General features: G+C 43.8%; 1 protein-coding gene across 2 annotated transcripts in view; it reads left to right on the forward strand.

Annotated features, from left to right (window-relative positions):
• mllt3 (MLLT3 super elongation complex subunit) overlaps positions 1-19,098 on the forward strand; it is a 44,225-nt gene extending 25,127 nt beyond the window's left edge. For both annotated transcript variants that reach the window (XM_029674590.2, XM_065025488.1), the window contains exons 5-14: positions 400-438; positions 1,534-1,662; positions 4,071-4,667; positions 12,848-12,920; positions 13,078-13,131; positions 13,246-13,390; positions 13,719-13,818; positions 14,185-14,253; positions 14,685-14,756; positions 16,171-19,098. In XM_029674590.2, the coding sequence (XP_029530450.1) occupies positions 400-438; positions 1,534-1,662; positions 4,071-4,667; positions 12,848-12,920; positions 13,078-13,131; positions 13,246-13,390; positions 13,719-13,818; positions 14,185-14,253; positions 14,685-14,756; positions 16,171-16,302 (1,410 nt within the window). In that variant the 3' untranslated portion in view covers positions 16,303-19,098. The remainder of the gene's footprint in view (positions 1-399; positions 439-1,533; positions 1,663-4,070; positions 4,668-12,847; positions 12,921-13,077; positions 13,132-13,245; positions 13,391-13,718; positions 13,819-14,184; positions 14,254-14,684; positions 14,757-16,170) is intronic.
• Positions 19,099-19,709: the final 611 nt, after the last annotated feature.

The raw sequence follows: 19,709 nt of genomic DNA on the forward strand, positions 1-19,709 counted from the left end.
TTCTTCCCACTGCCCTCCTGAAAACCTTGTGTGCCCACAGGAATGTCCCCAAAACATTTTTGTGGACAATCGCTTCAGGAACATATGTAATTTGTAAGGTCATGAGTGTTTTATTTTTTTATTTTTAGCAGGCCCCTCTCCATGCTCATTCCAGTAACACACCAATGTTTTTTTGTCTTTGTGTATGACATCATACACCTTAATGTCTACAGGCCTTTTCAGAGGAAACAAATAAGATTGGAAAAAGACAACGCTGACTGTGACATGGTTTAATTAAGAAAGGACTGGTGTGCCATAGCAACATTTATTCCGCTTACTCCGGATGTTTTGAGGCTTTCTCCAATAGAGCTGATTGGTGTGTGAGTGTGCACTAATATGCTTTATGTGTGTCCTCCACAGCAACGGGATCCTCACAAAAGAAGTTCGGACGACTCTCAAGTAAGACTTATCATGTGTACTGCAACATTCTTCCAATTGAGATGTTTACACACAAGAATGTGTTGATACTGAAGCTTCAATGCTATTGGTCCACTCACATTGACAACAATTGGCTTTGACAATATAGGCTTGTATCCAAGAACTGTATCCAATATGCACAGTTGTGGGCAAGCTTCTATTATTTCTGAGACTTTCCCCATGTTGTTGACCAAGTGTTTCCCCTACCATTGTAAAGGTGGAACCCACCCCGCCTAGCTCTGTTATCCCCCTCCTAAAAGAGTTTGACATCTGTTGGTTTCATTTGGAGAGAGGGTAATGGGAAGACAAAGGAAAGGATAGTTGTATCAAAGGAAATGCTTACCAAGTAGTTTTGGTGCTGACTCACAGCAGATCATTTCAACCTCCGAGAAACCTCATGTTCCCAGTGAAGTGTTAACCCTTTGTTTACATCTTGCTGCTGGGCAAGACATGAAATGTGTTTATTCTTCCCTCGGCTGCTATGTTGAAGTGACACCACAAACAAACGCACCCTCAAATTTAGACACACAAGGAAGCAGCTGTGTTGTCTTTTCTTTGCTCGCGCGTGCTCACTGTCATTCCATACAATGTAATGACTGTCTGTGAGCAGTTCCAGGAATAACGTGCAGTGTTAAGTGGACAAGTTTCTTTTTTTGAGGTTTGCTGCTCTTGGCATCGACAAGAACGCGACGATAATCTGTTAGCCTCCCTAAAAAAGAAAATGTTACAAAAATATCCAAACAAGCATCTTTAGTTTTACACACAAGCAGCTATAATAAGCAGGAATAATGAAACAGTCCAATTCATACGGTACTTGATATTCAAATAGATTGGTTAAGCTCTTCATTCCCAGACCATTTGGGCACAAGATACAATACAATAGAAAACTGTTTTCCACATCAGGACAATATCATTGTTAATTTCTCTGCCCTTTTTATTGCATTGTATTATTACTATTTAATTTTTCTTCTGTTGTAGATGTGATTCCCACAGGCTACATGATATATTAAATATGTCACTGATCTGTAAGTAACTGTGGATAAAGGTGTTGGCTAAATGACCCCGTTTTACTTCCAGGTGATGGTAATGCAGGAGGGTTCCACATCTCTGTTTGGCCAGCACCTCAAGCTGCCCACCCTCCCCAGCAACTCCCTGACATTGAACTTCTCAGACGCTAAGAAAAGCAAGGCCTTCCCAGGGTCGAAGGTCAGTAGCGGTCTCCAGGTACAGACCAGGGCTAGACCGACTCCCCCTCTTCTCAACTCTTCCCAAAGAACTCCAACTTCAAAGTCGCCCCCCCCCCCCCCCCAAAAAAAAATCAAGAAATAAAATAATCGCAGTGTACTTGGCTAGGTTCAAAGATGTTGAGGGTATTTAAACTCTGTGGACGTTCAACTCGGCATTTCTTGGCTGCTGCGAGACCACATGGTCCTGTTCCCAATAACTTTCAGACACACTGGGGTCCTATGCTACCAATGACGGTTATAGCACCGGCCATACTGTATTAATTAGGCAGTATATAAAAGTCACTTTAGTTTTAAAGCCTGTTGAAGCTTGGTACGTATCAGTGTTTCATTGTGATGCAATTGTTCTCTAGCGGTCTCAGAAAGCCAACTTTTAGATGCATATGTGGTATTATCCGTCATGGCCGTAAATCATACATGTCAATAAACTGGCATGTTGCTTCCATTTACTTGTTATTTTTAGGCCCTTTAAATGGTATCATTTACCGCGGCCGGGCAGAGCCCACTCTGGCAGGACTGGGTTACGAGAGGCCCAGTGCACATGGAAACGGTTTCCAATCTAAACAGACTGTGCGTGTGTGATGGATTACTGATGGAGCAGAGGGGTCACACGCGCACAGTAGTTCTACCATTATCTTCCACTAACGTCCAATGGCAATCCACCTACTGTGGTCTCCTCTCCCTCCGGTTCACTTGTACCCGACTAGTTTTTTTAAATTTGTAAGTGTTACTGATTGCTAATGGCAGTCTGCCAAGTTTTACTTGACTATAAGTGCGTTTTTATAGGCTAAACGACCAAAACTCAATTGTTGCACATAACTACAAAACAGCACAATGCGTAAAGGACCAGTTAGTTTCTCAGTTGCCTTGACAGTTATAAGGTGCATAAGCAGCTTTGAAAGTAATATTCTCTGTACATAGCACTGAGTAGCAGGTGATTGTAACAAGTAGACTGCAGTAAAGTAGATGATGCACACATCCATATACTCTGGAGTGGCAAGTACCAGTGGGGGGGGGGGGGTCAGGTGCCGTTTTTGTGGCCAGTTAATGTATTGGGGCTGTTATTGGCGAAGCGCATCACTTTCAGACCAGTAAAACTTTGCTATAAACGGCCTTTAAAGTTTTTGGCCCTGGGCAGCCAGAGTGTTTGTTGGTGGGAGTAGTTTTGTGTGAGTGGGTTAGCAGCTTTACGTCCAGAAGGTCCCAGGGTCAGGAGCAAAATAAAAGGGTTTTGGAGGTAGTTTGGGCAGGTCGTAACACCCCCCACCCCTGTCGTCTAGACTTGCTTAATGGCTTCATGGCATTGATGAAATATTGACGGGGGGCCAGCAGGCGTGACCCCGGGACAAACAGCCTGTGTCGTTTAGTTAGTGAAAAGAGAATGCACTGGCTTTAGTCCCTTCCATCTCCAGGTTTGCGCACTGGTCGGGCCACTTTAAGGTTGCACTTACAGCTGTTGAGTCATCCCTCCCTTCCCCCACATTCTGGACAGAACAAGTTCCCAGCTCTTTTCTCAAGTAAACCCTTTTTTTTTCTAGAATAGACGTGCTCTTTATTGAGCGAGCAGTACAGAACCCCAGGGTGGCGCAAGGCTTTCTCAAAATAAACACACAGTATTAAGACTCCTTTTAAAATGCCATGACCAGACCAAACCTTTTCTTTGCTCATTTATTTGTCTGGGGCGTATTGATTTGAGCATTGTAATCAAGCCTTCAGCGCTGGAAGCCAAGTAAATAATTCCCTGTAGTGTTTTAAGTATTATTTTTTTGACCCCAACAAATCTCACTAAAGTGGCAAACCTCAAATTGCATCATCCCTAACCATTTCCTGGATATCTAGTCAACAGTTGATCAAGACTCATTTCAGTGGTGTGTGTGTGTATATAGAAAAGCCCTTGAGATCAAAAATGTACTTTTAGGCCCATACCCTCCACTATGGATCAAGGGAGTTATTAGCTGAGCTCATTGACATGCTGACGATTAGCAACAAAGTGGGTCAAATAAACTAATTAGGTGTTTGCCCCATCTTGTCCACTGACCCTGAGGCGGGATTTCTCCATCTTCCCTCTTGCCAGTGTGCAATCCTCGGTTAGTTAGGGCTGAACTAACATTTTTCATTATGTACGTAGCTTGTGCGGGCTGTACTTAATCCAAATCGTAGAACTTGTTATTCAGATAATCACTTAGTTAGTGAAACATATCAATAAACTGTTCAACTATCCATTAAACCTGAAGGTAGCTCAAAACCCAACTTAACCTTAGAGGTTGTTGTTGCACATGAAGAGTTAAAGTTGATAGCTTGATCGACCATCCTATAGGAGACTATCCAAATAAATTGAGACCTAATTAATCTATGTGCTTTTCGCTGCAGGACGGCTTCAAAGGATCTGACTCTCTCCTCACCACAACCACCACCACCAGCTCATCCAAGCTCCACAAACCCTCCAAGGACTACAAGGACAAGCCTTTGAAAGAGCCCAAAAGTGCCTTCAGAGACTGTAGCAGGGAACCAAGCAAAGCCTCCAAAGATCCATCCAAGAAACCCAAAGAGAACCAGCCTCTTCGGGACAACCCCCCCATCCCCAAGATGGGCTTCAAGGAGCCCAAGGCCATGTCCAAGGAGCACCGGCAGGATGGGGGCTACTCGCACGGGGCTGGGAATGGGACAGGGACTAACAAGCGACTGTCCATCACTGACAGCGAGGACCACCTGACCAAAAAGCGCAAGAGGGGCTTCTCGGAGTTGACATTAAAGCCGCCGGGGGGCTCATTGCTGCCGTACCCCCAATCCCACTACTCGGAAAAGAAACTGCTGAAGGACAAATCCCAGGTGCGGCCCGCTAAAGTGCGGGTGGACGGCGGTGAGGCGCTGGGGGAGCGCAGGAAGGCGCCGACGCTACCTCCGTTCTCAGAGTTGAGGGACGCCAACGACTCCGACATGGAGGACAATATGTCCACCAAATCAGATGTGAGTGGAGCCATTATGTATTTTGTGTTTGTAGGTTTGTGCCGTCTGCCTTGACCACATTGGAAGAGTTGAATTATACTTTCATGTCTTCTGGGCTCTACTCTGTAGCTGTAAAAAAAAAAAAATGTTAACCTAAGTTTTTTTTTAAATAATTGCTTTAGGGATGAGCAATTCTGGTACTCGTGACCAGTGTCTGCTGGTTTTTGTCCCTTCAAATCAGTGAGTGGTGAAACCAGGTGTACCTTTGCAGCAATAAAGTGTGTCCATTTTGTTTGCACCGTTACGGCTTCACATTCAGGAACAACCGATAGGAATCAATCTTTCCATTTAGCATTTTTACACATTACCATACGAGTATGCCCATAGAGCCTACTGGACTTTTTAGTATTAGGTAGCAGAGTGGAGTTTCTGCCTGGTGCAGGAAGAAGGTTATTGAATCCTCTGGTTTTAAAAGTGGGTCTGTTCTTTTGGTCAGTCTCATCCTCCGCATGACCAGGCAATAAACATCTAATGACCGAGTCCAAGGGGGTGGCTCATAAACATGGTTGGTGTGCAGCTGCAGAGGGGCTGCTTTTGTTTAGAAGGAAACAGGAAATGGATACCTCCTAAACCACCACCCCACCTTCATGAATTTACCTCCCAGTGCCCCATTTTGACATAGCCAAAAAAGCTGCCCATGCAAAGCAACAATAATGTTTGCAGGTTTAGAATGTTCTGCTAGATCCAGGTTGCATGGTCAACTGTTGCATTCTGAATACTTTTTTAGTTGACAATTTGGTTAAATTTGATACTCTGTGCAAAGGATTAGAGATCTGGGAAATTATTTTTTACATACCGCAGTCTAGTTCCTTTAAGTGTTAAGATGGGAATAACGGAGTCATATTTAGACCTTGAGAGATAACAGTAGGCCTTTCAGAGTGTTGCCAGCTCCTCACACGTTCAGTGAAGGATCTTAACAAAATGGGGACTGTTATTAGCAGAGAAGCAAGCTGGGAGATTTATGGTTTTACGGCACCCAAGGAGAATGCAGAAGGACGCCAGGAATAGCCAAGAGCTCCTCTTCAATGTTTTGCCTTTTAGAAAAGAGGAAAAAGGGGGCAACCATTCTGCATTTGTCAGAAGCATCTCGTTATCTTTCTCTGTTTGCTTTCACATTTTCTTTCATGCCCATGGTGTGTTCGCCAGTCCCGCTACAAATACATTACACACACAGGTGCTAATCTCCCTTAACCATTTCCCCGCCAGAACCAGCAGAGCCATTGCAGCCCAAAGACAAATGTGTTGGTGGGGGGAGGAATTTGCCCTACAGGAATGGTCATAAATGGGAAGTGGGGTGGGTGCAGGGCGAGTGGAGACAAATACCAGGTGGTCGGTCCTCCACAAGCTGCCTTGACGACTCTGGTGGCCCAGTCCTGGCTATCCCTGCTTACTCCTAACGCGAACCTTCATTTGATCTGGGCTTCTGCCACGCTGTGTAGGCCTGGGGGAAACCAAGGAACTACCAAAGGGGAGGGAGAAAGTAACAAGAAGAAGAAAGTCTAATGAAGGCCCCACAACTACACATGGGTAGATCATATGAACAGATTGTATTTTAGGGTAACTTCTGTCATGTAATGGAAACGCAGGCTGTTTCATGAATTTGTCCTTCGATTTAAGCATTGGCCTACTATTGCGCAATAGTACACAAGTTGGTCCCTCGTCAATACAAAATGTGTAGGCTGTGTACACTGCACATGTTGCATGCCTTCCTGACTCTTTCTCAGCGCAATAGGGTGGTTTGTGGTTGGTTTTATGTTTGTGGAGTGCTACATGTCCATGAGTTAAACAGTCATTTTTGTTAGATTGACCTACTACATGACCAAACTGAAAGCACATCAATACGACCTTGTTTGATCAACCTTCCACTTAATTGAGAGTGAATTAACTGACGTTTTGGCCCAGTCCAGCAATGTTCATCTTGTACTTGTATCACACTTCAAATAAAATTGTATTAGTCACATGTCCAAAAATTTGCACAAAAATGAAATGGTAACACAATATAATAAGACTATTTACAAGGAGTACCGGTACCGAGTCAATGTGCAGGGGCACGAGGTAGGGTAATATGTACATGTAGGTATGGGTAAAAGTGACTTGGCAGTCAGGATATATAATTAGCAGCAGCATGTTTGAAGCGTGTGAAAGTGTCTGTAGTGTCAATACACTTGTTTGTGGTGTGTTGGCGCGTTAGTGTAATATGTGTGGGTAGAGTCCAGTGAGTGTGCATAGAACCGGTGCAAGAGTCGGTGCAAATAACTGGTGGCTTCGGTAGACTGAAAGAGATGAGACGGCAGATTGATGGAGGCAACCTAATACTAAAGTCCCGTTTATTGTCCTATAAGAGGTCTGCTTTGGTGGCTTTGAGCAAGGCAAGACAAAAGCCCCTAAAGCAGAATGGCTGTGAGATTTACGATGTACTGAAGAAGCCCTGGCCCATAAACCAGTAGACCAGCTGCATGTTTGTTGTCGGAGGTGACGGCTATTGAAGTTTCCCTACCTTTTGTCCTCACTTCTCGCGCCTGCGCTCTCTCGCGAAAATAATGGTGGATGTTTCTTTGGGGCCTTCTACTGTCTATTGGGAAGAGAAGTTGTTAAAACCAGTTTATCCTTGTTACAGTTGGGCTGATAGAAAGTTTCCCTGCGCTGCAGCACAGGTGAAGATAATATGCTTCAAAGAGGATATAACTGCACTACTAGGGACATACTGTATTTAAGACATGTATTTTCCTGATTTAATTTATTGTTAGTTGACTACAAACAAAGTTGATGCCACCATGCGAGAGTTTGTCACATTAACGATGTTCCGTTGCTGCAGCTTTTGCACAAGCACTTTGAAAAGTAACATTTAAACCAAGACATGTGTGGGTTTCCTGGTTTAGGTACAAATCAAATGTCTGCAGTATTAAAAATAGGCTAATGGCCTTACGTGCTATGAAAATGGACATCTAAGATGTGGGTTTCTTACCTGGACCACGTGAGGTCCATTTACTCGGTTTCTGTCTGTGTTTTTGACTCCAGCACACTAGAAGACCTCATAATTCTGAATGAAGGCTAATCTTAAGCCCTCTTGATTGACTAAGTCTTTGGATCTGAGAGAAGTTCATAAACTGTAACAAGGGTATACGGTTTCAGAGACCAGGGTTAGAGAGGGCTCTATTTGGCAGCCCGGGCCCGTAGATTAAGAGGCTGTATCCCCATAGCCAGGGAGGCGATTTGTGGCTGCTCGCACGCCTCTAGAATTTGAATGGAATTCCATCTCTTATTCCCCTTGCTCTCCTGTGTAGTACAACGAATTACAGAAGGCTTTCCCCAGGGCTGAACCATACTAGGCAAGCAAGTCAGTCGCTTTGGTTCGAGTTGCTGTCTAGGGTTAGGCCTTAGCCTCTACAGTCACCAGACATAGACACACACATCCTGGAAGTTGCATGCCATAGCGGGGGAAGGAGTAGATGTATCTTTACTTTGTGTGGTGTTTCGGGGCCACAGATCAGACAAGAAAATGATCTGTCATTTAGCTTCAAAGTGCCTTTCCCCTTAGTCTTCCACTTGGATGAGGTTTAAAGCTCCCAGTTAAACAACCATGTGGTCACACACACTTGGATGCATTGTCTGTCATTGCCTATTTCTTCTGCTGGATACTGTATTGTTTTTCTTGTGGTATTTTGTAGTCTTTAGCCCAGGGATGCACTCCTCCTAGTTTCCATTTCTCCCTGGCTCATACTTAATCAACAAATGCTAATGATTGGCTGGAGAGGACATAGTACTACAGTACATAGACCTCTGCTGGAGAATTGGAAGAATTCCGTGTTGGCTTTTAGTCATCAGCTGTTTCTCCCTACAAATAAGTTTTGGTATGTTCTGTGAAAAACCTATTTTAGCTGGGTGTGAAATGTAAATGTCAAAATACAATTTATTTGTTTACCTCTCACTTTCTCCCATACTTCTACCTTGTCTCATTGCTGCAACTCCCTTAAAGGGCTTGGGAGATGCGAAAATGAAGTCACGCGACTTCCGACCGATATTAGCATTTTTTCGCCCATCGGTGTTAGAATGACGTGGCCCTGCCCGCCTGTGGGGGAAAACAACATTTGGTTACCACATTGGCTCACAGCAGAATCCTTTTGAAACGCAATTTTCTTGTCTGCTCATTTTAGTCAATTACAAAACTATATTTAAGAAAAGTACATGTCAAACAATTACTTTTCAACATTGCCTGCTCCAGAGCATTCTCACTACTTATAACGGTGCTAGCAGCAATATGCTAGCTACCGACCGGAACGTTAAACTTGCCAAAACTAACGACGCAGACTAACGTTATAAGCTACAAGTAGTGAGTGGAGTTACAAATTCAATATACTAAACAAGTTACATGTTTTACCTGTGATAAAAGGTTTTCCACACAACTACGTGTAGCCTACTTTGACACTGGGTCCCCACCGAATAGCTTGAAGTAACAGGGCTCTTCTCACAGGCTCTATTTCCATACGTGGAAGCATTACGAACCGTGGGTTGGGACTTTTACCAGGTTACATGCACATTGAACAACACGGCCTGTTTAGGTCATTCTGTATAACAAAATATTGACAAAGGTGGCTCTCTTACAATAGTGGTGAATGGGAAAGAATGTTTGACTCAATTTGAGTGTGTGGTCGAGGGGAATATCGACTCGGTGTATGACTTGAATGGGATTTGTTCCACATTCTAAAACATTAGCATGTGTAAACAGTGACAAACTAAACCAAAGCCACGGATTGCCGTCATACCGTGTCCATGGACTACTTATATGGTAAGGAAACCAATTTGTCTTTGTGTAATTTCTGAACTATCCCTTCAATTTCTTTTTCTGTCGTTCTTCCCTGCTTATTTACATTTTAAAAAATATTGAGGGGATGAGTTGTGGCTGATTTCTTGCGATATGGAGGACGAAACCAATGATGACTTAGTCACGTTTGGCTTAACCCACACAGTGCTTCAAGAGCCAGCTAAAATATAACACTGACAAATAATACTCTTCCTTATTTTATGGGCATGTGGTTGACTTTAGTAGTATGTCTGTGCTGTTTCACCTAACTATTTTTACAATGGTAGTGGGAATTTTAAGCAGTGTGGCTATTTTGTTATGTCTTTATGTTTAGCTAGTGGCTGGTTCTTGCATCTTTTCAGCTGTTGCACCGCAGTTGCTGTCTGTCAGTTTTGATTGAAGTCACTTTTTCATTAGCTTTAAAAAAGTAATGTACCATACCGTTACAGCTTTGCTATTAATCAAAGCAGGGTGAAGGGTAAGGGATAGGCCTTGGTAATCTCCAGCTCTCTCCTTCACTCACTCTCTTTCTTTCTCTCTGGGGCACAGCACAAATGCCAGACCAGATGATTTTAACTGGTGCTCTCCACAAGCTCTGAAATGCCCTTTTTTTTTTTTTTTTTACAAGTTTCTCGTTTTTGGCTGGACAACCAAAGACGGAGAAAAGCCTCTTGATTTACAACCGAGGCCTCTGACCATGCATTTGATGTCAGCGAGACACCCAGACAGACAAACAGGCTGTAAAATGCTCCAAAAAGAAAGGGAGAGCGAGAACATCAAAGATTCCCTCATGACTCTGTGGGACCCCACAGGGGGGCTTGGTTTTAATGGGCTTACCCCTACACTTGCCAGCCAGACACTTGGCAGCATCAATACTCAGCCCAGATCTTGGTAGAAGTGAGGGGAGGAGGAGGGTTTTTGTGTGTGTGTGTGGTAATGGAAGTTTGTTGATGCTTCCCCAATTTGGAATGGAAATCGTACACAGCCTTGCAGCACACCTCACAGGCCAGACAGGAAACCGAAGCCCCACCATATCAGGCATAGATCCATCACCTGGAAATTCTCCAATTCAATTAATTATTTTTGTTGCCTCAGGAAAATAGCTTGTCCTCTCCATTCAGGCTCTATTCGATTTTTAAATCCACCGTTTCTTTGTTGCAGCAGGTGTATTCATAAGACTGCCCTATCAAGCATTTTATAAGCTGAAAACATTTTGTAACAGCCCTCTGTCCTGGCTGTAAATCACTGCTTTGTGCTGCCTTGGCTGGAGGGCCAGAACACTTCTGTGAGTTTGGTATTGTTCAGGAGACCCAGGCCTGGTTCTTCCAAGGGGTCATCTGAGAGGAATGTAAACAAATTCATTCAGATTAACTTTAATGGCTTCTTCAGATTTCCTTTTGTGCAGCCTTCTAAGGAGGATTAACTTAATGGTAACTTGCAGATTTTCATCTCTTTCTCTACTGAAAGGAACGATCACCCCCTTTGCACTAACTTAAAACACAGTGGAAAAATGTACAACTTTTTGTTAGACTGACATGGATATGAAAGTTGGTGTAATAGGTAACAGAACTTCTGGTGTCATTTGGAGCACAGTAGATCGGTACATTTAGGCACTCATCTTCCTCCCTGGTACTATGAGTGTCATGATATAATGTATGATGTCCTCCTATAGTCTCTTAATTCATATACCCCTCTCCTTTTTGTTCACTCAAATTGTCTTGGTTAACATACTACCATCAATTAGTGATTAGCCCATACATGAAGGAAGGAGGCATTTTCAAAGTATTGGAACCAAGCCATTGCTCACCCACACATGTTAGCGTTTCTACAGTGACGGGAGAGTGAATGTTGTGCATGTACGTTGTAAATACAGGAGCCCCTGGGAGCCCAGCCAGTAAACCTGTCACATTCTCTCCTTATTGGCCCATGCCAGGGATTTCATCACTGCCACTCACTCCACCGGGGTGCCAAGCCTGCTTACCGAGCCCTGTCTTCCTAAGGATTTAATGCACTTAATAGGCTTTCTGGACTCTTATTAGCTATTATTGCAGCCTATAACCATAAGCACAGTAGGAACTGTACTAAGGAGAAATTGAATGGTTGGAGAGCCACATATCCAGTAGAGGAGTTGCAGATGCCTCCTGCAGTGCTAGAGGCGTCACTACAGACCTGGGTTTGATCCCGGGCCGCATCGCAACCGGCCGTGATCCGGAGTCCCACAGGGCGGCACACAATTAGCCCAGCGTCGTCCACATTAGGGGAGGGTTTGGCCGGGGGGGGGCTTTACGTGGCTCATCACACTCTAGCGACTCCTTGTGGAGGGCTGGGTGCCTGCAGGCTGACCTCAGTCGTCAGGTGAACAGTGTTTCCTCCGACACATTGGTGCAGGCGGGTGTTAAGAAACGTGGTTTGGTGGGTCGTGTTAACTTTTTGTCAATCTCTGATTTGAAATGTATTTGTTAAAATTATATTTGATACTGGACATGCACACGACTTGCAAGAATTGGGAAGTATTTGATGCTTCTACACCTCCATTGCTTGCTGTTTGCGGTGTTAGGCTCGGTTTCTGTATAGCACTTTGTGACATGCGCTGATGTAAGAAGGGCTTCATAAATTGCTGGTTTTATTTAACCAGGAAGTTCCATTGAGGTTAGACTTCTTTCCCAGTCGAGACCAGTGATCAATGTGTTTTTCTCATTAGAATTTGTTTGTATGAAACTTAGGCAGCATGATGGCTCTGAATAGGACCAAATTCACCCCAGACCGCTTGAGTTGATATGGGTGTACAGCCGTGTGAATGTATTATGTGGATGGGTATGCGGGAATTTAACTGGGATTTTCTGGCTTGCTCCAGAAATGTTGTCTTTTGTATGTGAAAATTGAACCAAATTCCCTTTTTTTATATTGACATGCTGCAGTCTACCTTTCAATGGTTGCCTTCCTGCCCAACTGTCTGTTTTGTGTGTTGAGGGGGGTGAATACTGCTTTCAACCTTGTGAAGCATTGTAAGTCTACCATGTTTGGGTTTGACGAGCCCAGATTTACAGTGGAAGCAAGCACTGTTATGCCTTTTTAGGATGGAAGATGGTCCCAATTATCTACAAAAAAAATGTTCTGATCTCCAATCCCCTCGCATTTCTACGTGACACACACACTACCATGGCCCTCTGGAAATGTTATGCCCCCCTAACTAGACTTGAAGCGTGGGCTGCGGACTCAGTGTTTTGTGTCCAGTGTTTGCATCCTACCCAAGGGGCTTTGCACTCTGTGAGCACTGACATTTGCCATGTAGTAGATCGTGTCTGGGTCACTGATCTCTTTCCACCTCTCCTCTTCCCAGTCGGAGCAGCCCAGTCCAGCCAGTTCAAGCTCTAGTTCCAGTTCAGGATTTGCAGCCAGCCACAAACGCCAAGGTAACACCAGAACCTATGCATACACACTTTTCTCCAGATCACCTGGAAATGACAATCATTCTATTTTTATTTATTTTTTGGCCACCCCAAATGGGGTATAACATGTTGCATCTCTTCCCCTTCACTCCCATGTTGTGATTTTGTTCCATGGACACAGTGGCCGAATTCGTCCGCAGGAAGGTAGGGGCCGTCCCTGCCACAGCCCACACAGGTAACCTCACACCTGACTACACAATCCATGGATGGAATTGCAAGACTGGGCATGATTAGTCACTATCAAATAGTTTCCTCTTTACAAATGTTCGGTCTCTCTCTCTACACACAGTGTTGGGTCCCCTTCGTTCAATAATTCACGACCTGCACTCCGACGACAACGATGATGATTCGGAGGAGGACGACAACGATGACAACGACATGGACTCTGACCTGGAGCGACCAATGCACACGCACATGACACACCGCCACCGCCGGTAGGTAGTGCCTGGTCGTTGTCATGGCAACATGGCCCTTTGGGGGGGCCCCCAGGGTCGTTTTCAATGGGGCTTTAATGAACTGGCAACTTAAAGGTTACTAGTATTATATGCCATCTCCGGTACTACCTCTACCGTTGTGCCCTTAAGCAAGGCTCTTCATCTCAAAATAGCTTCAGGGATGCTGCTCTGACCTTGTGCTCTGTGTGTGTGGTTCGATTGGATGGAAAAACAACCACAAAAATAAATGTTCCAATTTGAATAATGGTCCATTATCAGTAATACAGTTGTATAGTATTCCAATGGTTGTCATCCTCCTTTTCTGCAGGGTCAGCTTGAGTGACGGCACTGAGAGTGAGAACAGCTCAGCGCCCTCTCCCCACTCTCGCCACGAGCCCCCGCCTTTAATAAACACCAGTAATAACCAGGTAAGACCAATAAAATCATCAACATTATGAAATTGAACACAGCTGTTATTGGTTTTAGACACTGCTTGTATGGAAACATCAGTCTTATTAGCATCCTATAATTCCCAGGATGCATTTCCCTCGTGCGTCAGTCACAATGCTACTCGTAAATAATGACCGTTGTGTACATTTTAAACAAAGCAGTGGTTTTCCAGTGGGTACATATGATAATCCCTTATCTGGGTCGTATTCACTAAAAACAAAATGAAAGGAAATGGGTCAAAATTGGGAGGGGCCTACCTGAACTTGGCTAATAAACGCTTGTTTTTCATTACCAAACTTATTGCTACGTTGTGTACTGATGAATACAACCCTGATGTCTCGCAGATACTGGAGGTGAAGAGCCCCATTAAGCAAACGAAGCAGGATAAGAATAAAAACATTGACTGTGACAAGGTGAGTAGCTTCCTTGTGGTTGGGGTTTTACAGAGATACTGTCATATCAGTGTAATTGAATGGTATCGTAGCCAGGACATTTGCAGTCCTAAACTGAAGTGTCTGCGGTCACCAAGGCGCTTGCAAATGGACAGGAGACAGTCCTCCTGATAATCATAACTTGGCCCGGTTAGTCTCCCTGTCATAGTCCCAGAGGTGTAAATAGGTAACGGACATGGTTCAAATACACACAGGAAAGTTTGAGGTTTGCTTTGGTTTGCCCCTTTGCGACACGCAGTTGGCATCGTTGTCGTCCCAGGCACATTTTAAATCAAACCACGGCTCACGTACATGACATTCGGATTTGACCCAGTTAAAAAAATATTTTTAAAGTATTGTTTAGTATAACTCCCCCATGCTGATGGGCCGTGCTTTCCATCTCTCTCTCTCAGGCTTACCTGGATGAGCTGGTGGAGCTACACAGACGACTGATGACACTGAGAGAGAGGCACATACTCCAACAGGTGAGGTCCAATAGTGTTTGTTTGTGTGGGTTTGCTGTACTAATACATGTGTTCTCGGAGGATGAACCCGTACGTTTGCCGGTTCATGTTTGCATGGAAGATGTCGCTTGCTAGGGTCGTTTTGTTTGGGCTTCATGCTGTATCTGTTACACAGCACATTATAATTGAGGACTTCGTATAGGTGTCAGGCAATTATTAATGATTTGGTTAACCTTTTTTTCTCCACTCCATCTAAAAGTACACGTCCTCTTGCTTATGTTCACAAGGCCTATCATATGACCACATTAATGGAGATTCCCAGCCGCCGTTGCCAAGGAGCGGGCTCGCTCTCCTAATGAGAAGTTTGGCTCCGAGCATCAGTGGAAAAACTCCTCCCCGCACAACATCAGCGAACCGAGCGCTAACTCACGGCATAATCAAGCTAATCCTCAGAGCGCTTGGAGACTTCAGAGTGTCATAGCAGTGTTTCACAGCCTCTGAATATGAGACATGTGAATGATTAACTTTCCAACCTCTCAATGCTATTTTGCCTCTTTTTGGAAAAACCGCAATGGAGTCATTTCATTTATTTTTTTTGAAGAAGAAGAATCAAGAAAATGTGGCCAGTTTATTTTCAATAGAAATGAATCTGTAGCATCTGCCAAAGTGCTGTCCTACCTGACCAAAACCAGGTCCGGTAATCTTGGTGTGGTTCCTTCTCCCCGGATACGGGGGGGAGGGGTGTGTGTTGAGACTCGGCTTGAAAGCATCTGAATTCTATCTTCCATGTCATAACAATTGGCCGAGTCTCCCTGCACTCCTGGTCCGGCCGGCGCTCAGGGAGGGAGGGAGGAGAAATGCGTTCCACATGGAGGCCCAACCGGTGCTTTGTAGTATGAAACGGATCAGGCTAGGGTCACCCATTACGTTACAACACCGCCACGGCTTCAGACACCGGAGTTCCAGTAATCACTGCAAGATAGACGCATACACACGCACACACTTCCCTATCGGAGGAGAGCTGGAACCAATAAGACACCAGCCAAGGAAAAAGCATATTTCCTATTCGGGCCTCTCCCTCTCTGATAGAGTTCACATGCAAGGAGTACAGTGGAGTGAATTAGGGGGGGTCCCCATTCCAAATTCATTGTAGTAAAAACCGACACTAGCCCACCCACCTTTCAATGACTCTTCCCACAAATTTGTTTTGAATTAGTCTATTGAATAGTGTGCGGTCCAACATTGTCTGACTAGGCTGCTCCCTGAGACTGTATAGGGCGGAAACTCTGCTGCTGGTCAATATACCAAACATTAGGACAACTTCCTAATTATGTTGAATGTGGATGATTTAACAAAGGAAATGTGTACAATTCCTCCGTACTTGGTAGGATTAGGGTTTGTTGACTTTCTATCTGTGACTTCTTTCCCCTCACAGATAGTGAACCTCATCGAGGAGACTGGACACTTCCACATCACAAACACCACTTTTGACTTTGACCTCTGCTCCCTGGACAAAACTACGGTGCGGAAGCTCCAGAGTTACCTAGAAACGTCTGGAACGTCATGAGGTCTTGGAGCTGCTGGCTGCTGCAAGGAACAATGTTGGAAGAACTTAGGAATCTTCCTCTTTTGTTCCCCCCCACACCCCAAAAATGTACTTTTCACTGCAACGCAAAAAGATGACCTGCCACGGCCGGGCCCTGCCCCGGGTCTTAGTGCCTGGCCTTCTGGTCGCTCCACAATGCTCGTTGGCTCCTGTCTCTCCACGTGACCGGGGTAGCCCGTAAGCACAGACCGGATCGGCGTGTCGTGTCACCCTGGAGATGAGTCCTGTCGACCAGGAATATCACCCAGAAAGCCTTGAATTCCACAGTTGACAAAAAAAACGTGGTAAAGAAACAGTGACCTTGCTTTTAAAACTAATGTGCATATTATTACCATGTATTGCATTTTTTGGCGTTCTTTGTGATGAATGGTGCATGTTCAACACTGCCTTACCACGTTTGTCGGTCTTTATTTATTGAGTTTTGTGTGTGTGTGTGTGTGTGTGTGTGTGTGAGAGAGAGAATAGCAACACTGAGTTAGTCTTGTGCAAGCACTTCACAACATGCATCTCTCTGGCTCTGGAAGGACGGTGGAGCAGCGCGTTGTCATCGCAACGTTAAGATTTAAATCATCTTGTGACGGATGACTTGAATAGCAATCAAACGTCCCTCTATATGAAGACGGCAACTCTACCCTCTTCTCCAAAACAATAATTGTTATCAGTGCCCACCGGTACGAGCTGAAGACAAATCATGAACTCAAATTGTTGAAATTAACACAATTGTATATTCCATTCTTGGTACCAAATCTTTAATTGATGTATTGGACAATGACGAGGCAAATTTCCAAAGTGTGCTGCATGTTGTTTTTACAAGCTCTCACTTGTATTCCGCTGCTCAAGTTGAAACCAAGCCTAGTGTTTGATCAATCTATTCTGCCCTACCAAGCAAAAAGGCAGTAACTGCTCATAGTGTGGAACTGATAGAAATGGCTTTTATTTACCTTGGTTTCACAGTAACTTCATGCAGTTACTGCTAACATGACCCCCATTTTCTACAAAATACAATAGAGGCAGGATACATGTCCACATGATTAAGCATGTATATGTTGCAAAAATAAACTAATTTTCAACCAAATGAGCAGTTACTGCCTTTTTTGCTTGGTTGGGCAGTATTGTAAGCAGCCCTGAGCTAAAAAGGAACTATTTTGAATCCTGGAATTTTAGGAGGAAAAATTGTACTCTTACGTATGTAAGACTGAATCTTATTTATTTCACGGTGACCTCCGTTGCCAAATCAAAGTTGTGCATTAGAATTGAGAACTGAACTGATATTTTTTTTTTTGTAACTTTGTCCTTTTTGCTAACCTGAGGAGTTGAAGTTAATTTTGTCTGCTTAGAGCGATGCCTCAACAGGAATACCAGTGGTTGTAGCTGCTCACAGGGCCACGCAAAGGCAGAATATGTTGCATTTTTTTCTTGACCAATGTCAGTCTTATGAGTTTGTGTATTCTTAGGACATACAATAAAAATGCTGTGTTTTGTACAGATGAGAACATGTGCAACCTGTGGTAAAAATAGTTAGTCACTGTAAATGTAACATGTTTTGTTTGTTTTGACTTTTTTGCAATGACATTTTGTAATTTCTCTTTTTTTTTTTTTTTTTTGTCAAAGCTCAAAGATTTTGGTTTTGGTTGGGATATTGTTTATTTGTATATAAACGTTGTGATTATTAATGTCATCTTTCATTTCTTGGAAGGTTGGAAAAATATAACATTTTGGTATTTTAAACAATGGTAGCTTACAATCATGTGTTTTAGTCAAAGCTATAACTGGCTTCTGGTGGATCCACAACATGCAGCAAATTTTTTGGGGGGTTGATTTCATCACTATTCTTGACTATCTTCTAATTAGTCTGCCATTTGAATTGTATAACTAAATGACCACACTGCTCCCCCCATGTTTCTAATTTGGGAGGACAACACGATTACTTCCTGTATACACGGAGTGTACAAAACATTAGGAACACCTTCCTAATATTGAGTTGCACCCCCCTTTTGCCCTCAGAACAGCTTCAATTCGTCAGGGCATGGACTCTACAAGGTGTCAAGCGTTCCACAGGGATGCTGGCCCGTGTTGACCTAAACCGGTGCGCCTGGCACCTACTACCATACCCCGTTCAAACACAAATATTTTGTCTTGACAATTCTCCCTCTGAATAACACACACAATCCATTTCTCAAGGCCTAAAACATCCTTTATAACTTGTCTCCTCCCCTTTCTACACGAATTGAAGTGACATCAATAAGGGATCATAGGATTCACCTGGTCAGTCTCATGGAAAGAGCAGGTGTTAATTTTTTGTAGACTTAATGTATATGAATGTTTCTATTTGGAGAGAAGTGAGTGCTGGGAATAGTTATACAATACCAACCTTTTTCAAAGGGACGTGTAATGGGACGTGTCTGTTCAGGATGGCGTAACGTTACAGAACAATAGGCATAGGCAGTCATTTCTGCTCTACAGTATACATTGCATTTCTATCTGCATCATTCGGAACATTTCGCCCTATTGAATACACCCCTCTGTTATTATCTGTATATCTAGCACTAGCAGTCATCTCAATCTCCCGTCTCTTGCCTATTGAGATGTATGGGGGGGGGGGGGGGGTACATGAGGTTGCAATGTAGTGCAGTTCTGTGTTGGGTTGAATGTGGAACTTATTGTCTGTCTCTGCTGTCAGTTCTACCAGATCTGACCCATTTACTGTGTGTTTTCAACTTGCAGACTATTTCCTATAAAATGCACAGTTGCAATTCCTTTTTGTGAGGACATTTGGTTTTGTGTGATTCAAGGTTTCACGTTCAAGGTTTCATTCATGTCACTGAATTCCAATGACAACGTGATCATTTGATTACCCTAGTTTTCTTCAACTAGCCACTAAGTACTGTATAAACACCACTATTCCTTTTAAACAAAGTGTTGACTTATTTCTCAGTGGATCTTCAAATGCCCAGTGTTTCAGGATGTTTTGAATCCTGAATCTTCGAGACAAAGTAAATAGGTAGCCTTTTCCAGGCCGTGGGGGAGGAGCCCACAGTATGTGCCGTTTCTGTAGCATGAGAAGTACACTCCCTGAACAGAACCCTAGTTTATCACTGAGACACAAAAGCAACTGTAAAAGGGGAAAAGTTCATGAACCATTTCTTTTTATACATAACACAGGTCTCAGGTCAGAATGTTCCCCTCTTTTAATTAGCTGACACGATTTGTGCAGCACGTGGTTTTTAGGTTTGTCAATGTAGGTGGTCGGACAAATGCTTGGAAGGCATCCAGACTCTCCATTTTGTGGCGGGGATGGGGAAGTATCATGCTCAAGCCTTTTATCAGGGAAATAACCTTTTTTAAAATAGGGTTTTCAGCTCTTGTTC

This window comes from Oncorhynchus nerka, linkage group LG12 (assembly GCF_034236695.1).
Source record: "Oncorhynchus nerka isolate Pitt River linkage group LG12, Oner_Uvic_2.0, whole genome shotgun sequence".
Lineage (NCBI taxonomy): Eukaryota > Metazoa > Chordata > Actinopteri > Salmoniformes > Salmonidae > Oncorhynchus > Oncorhynchus nerka.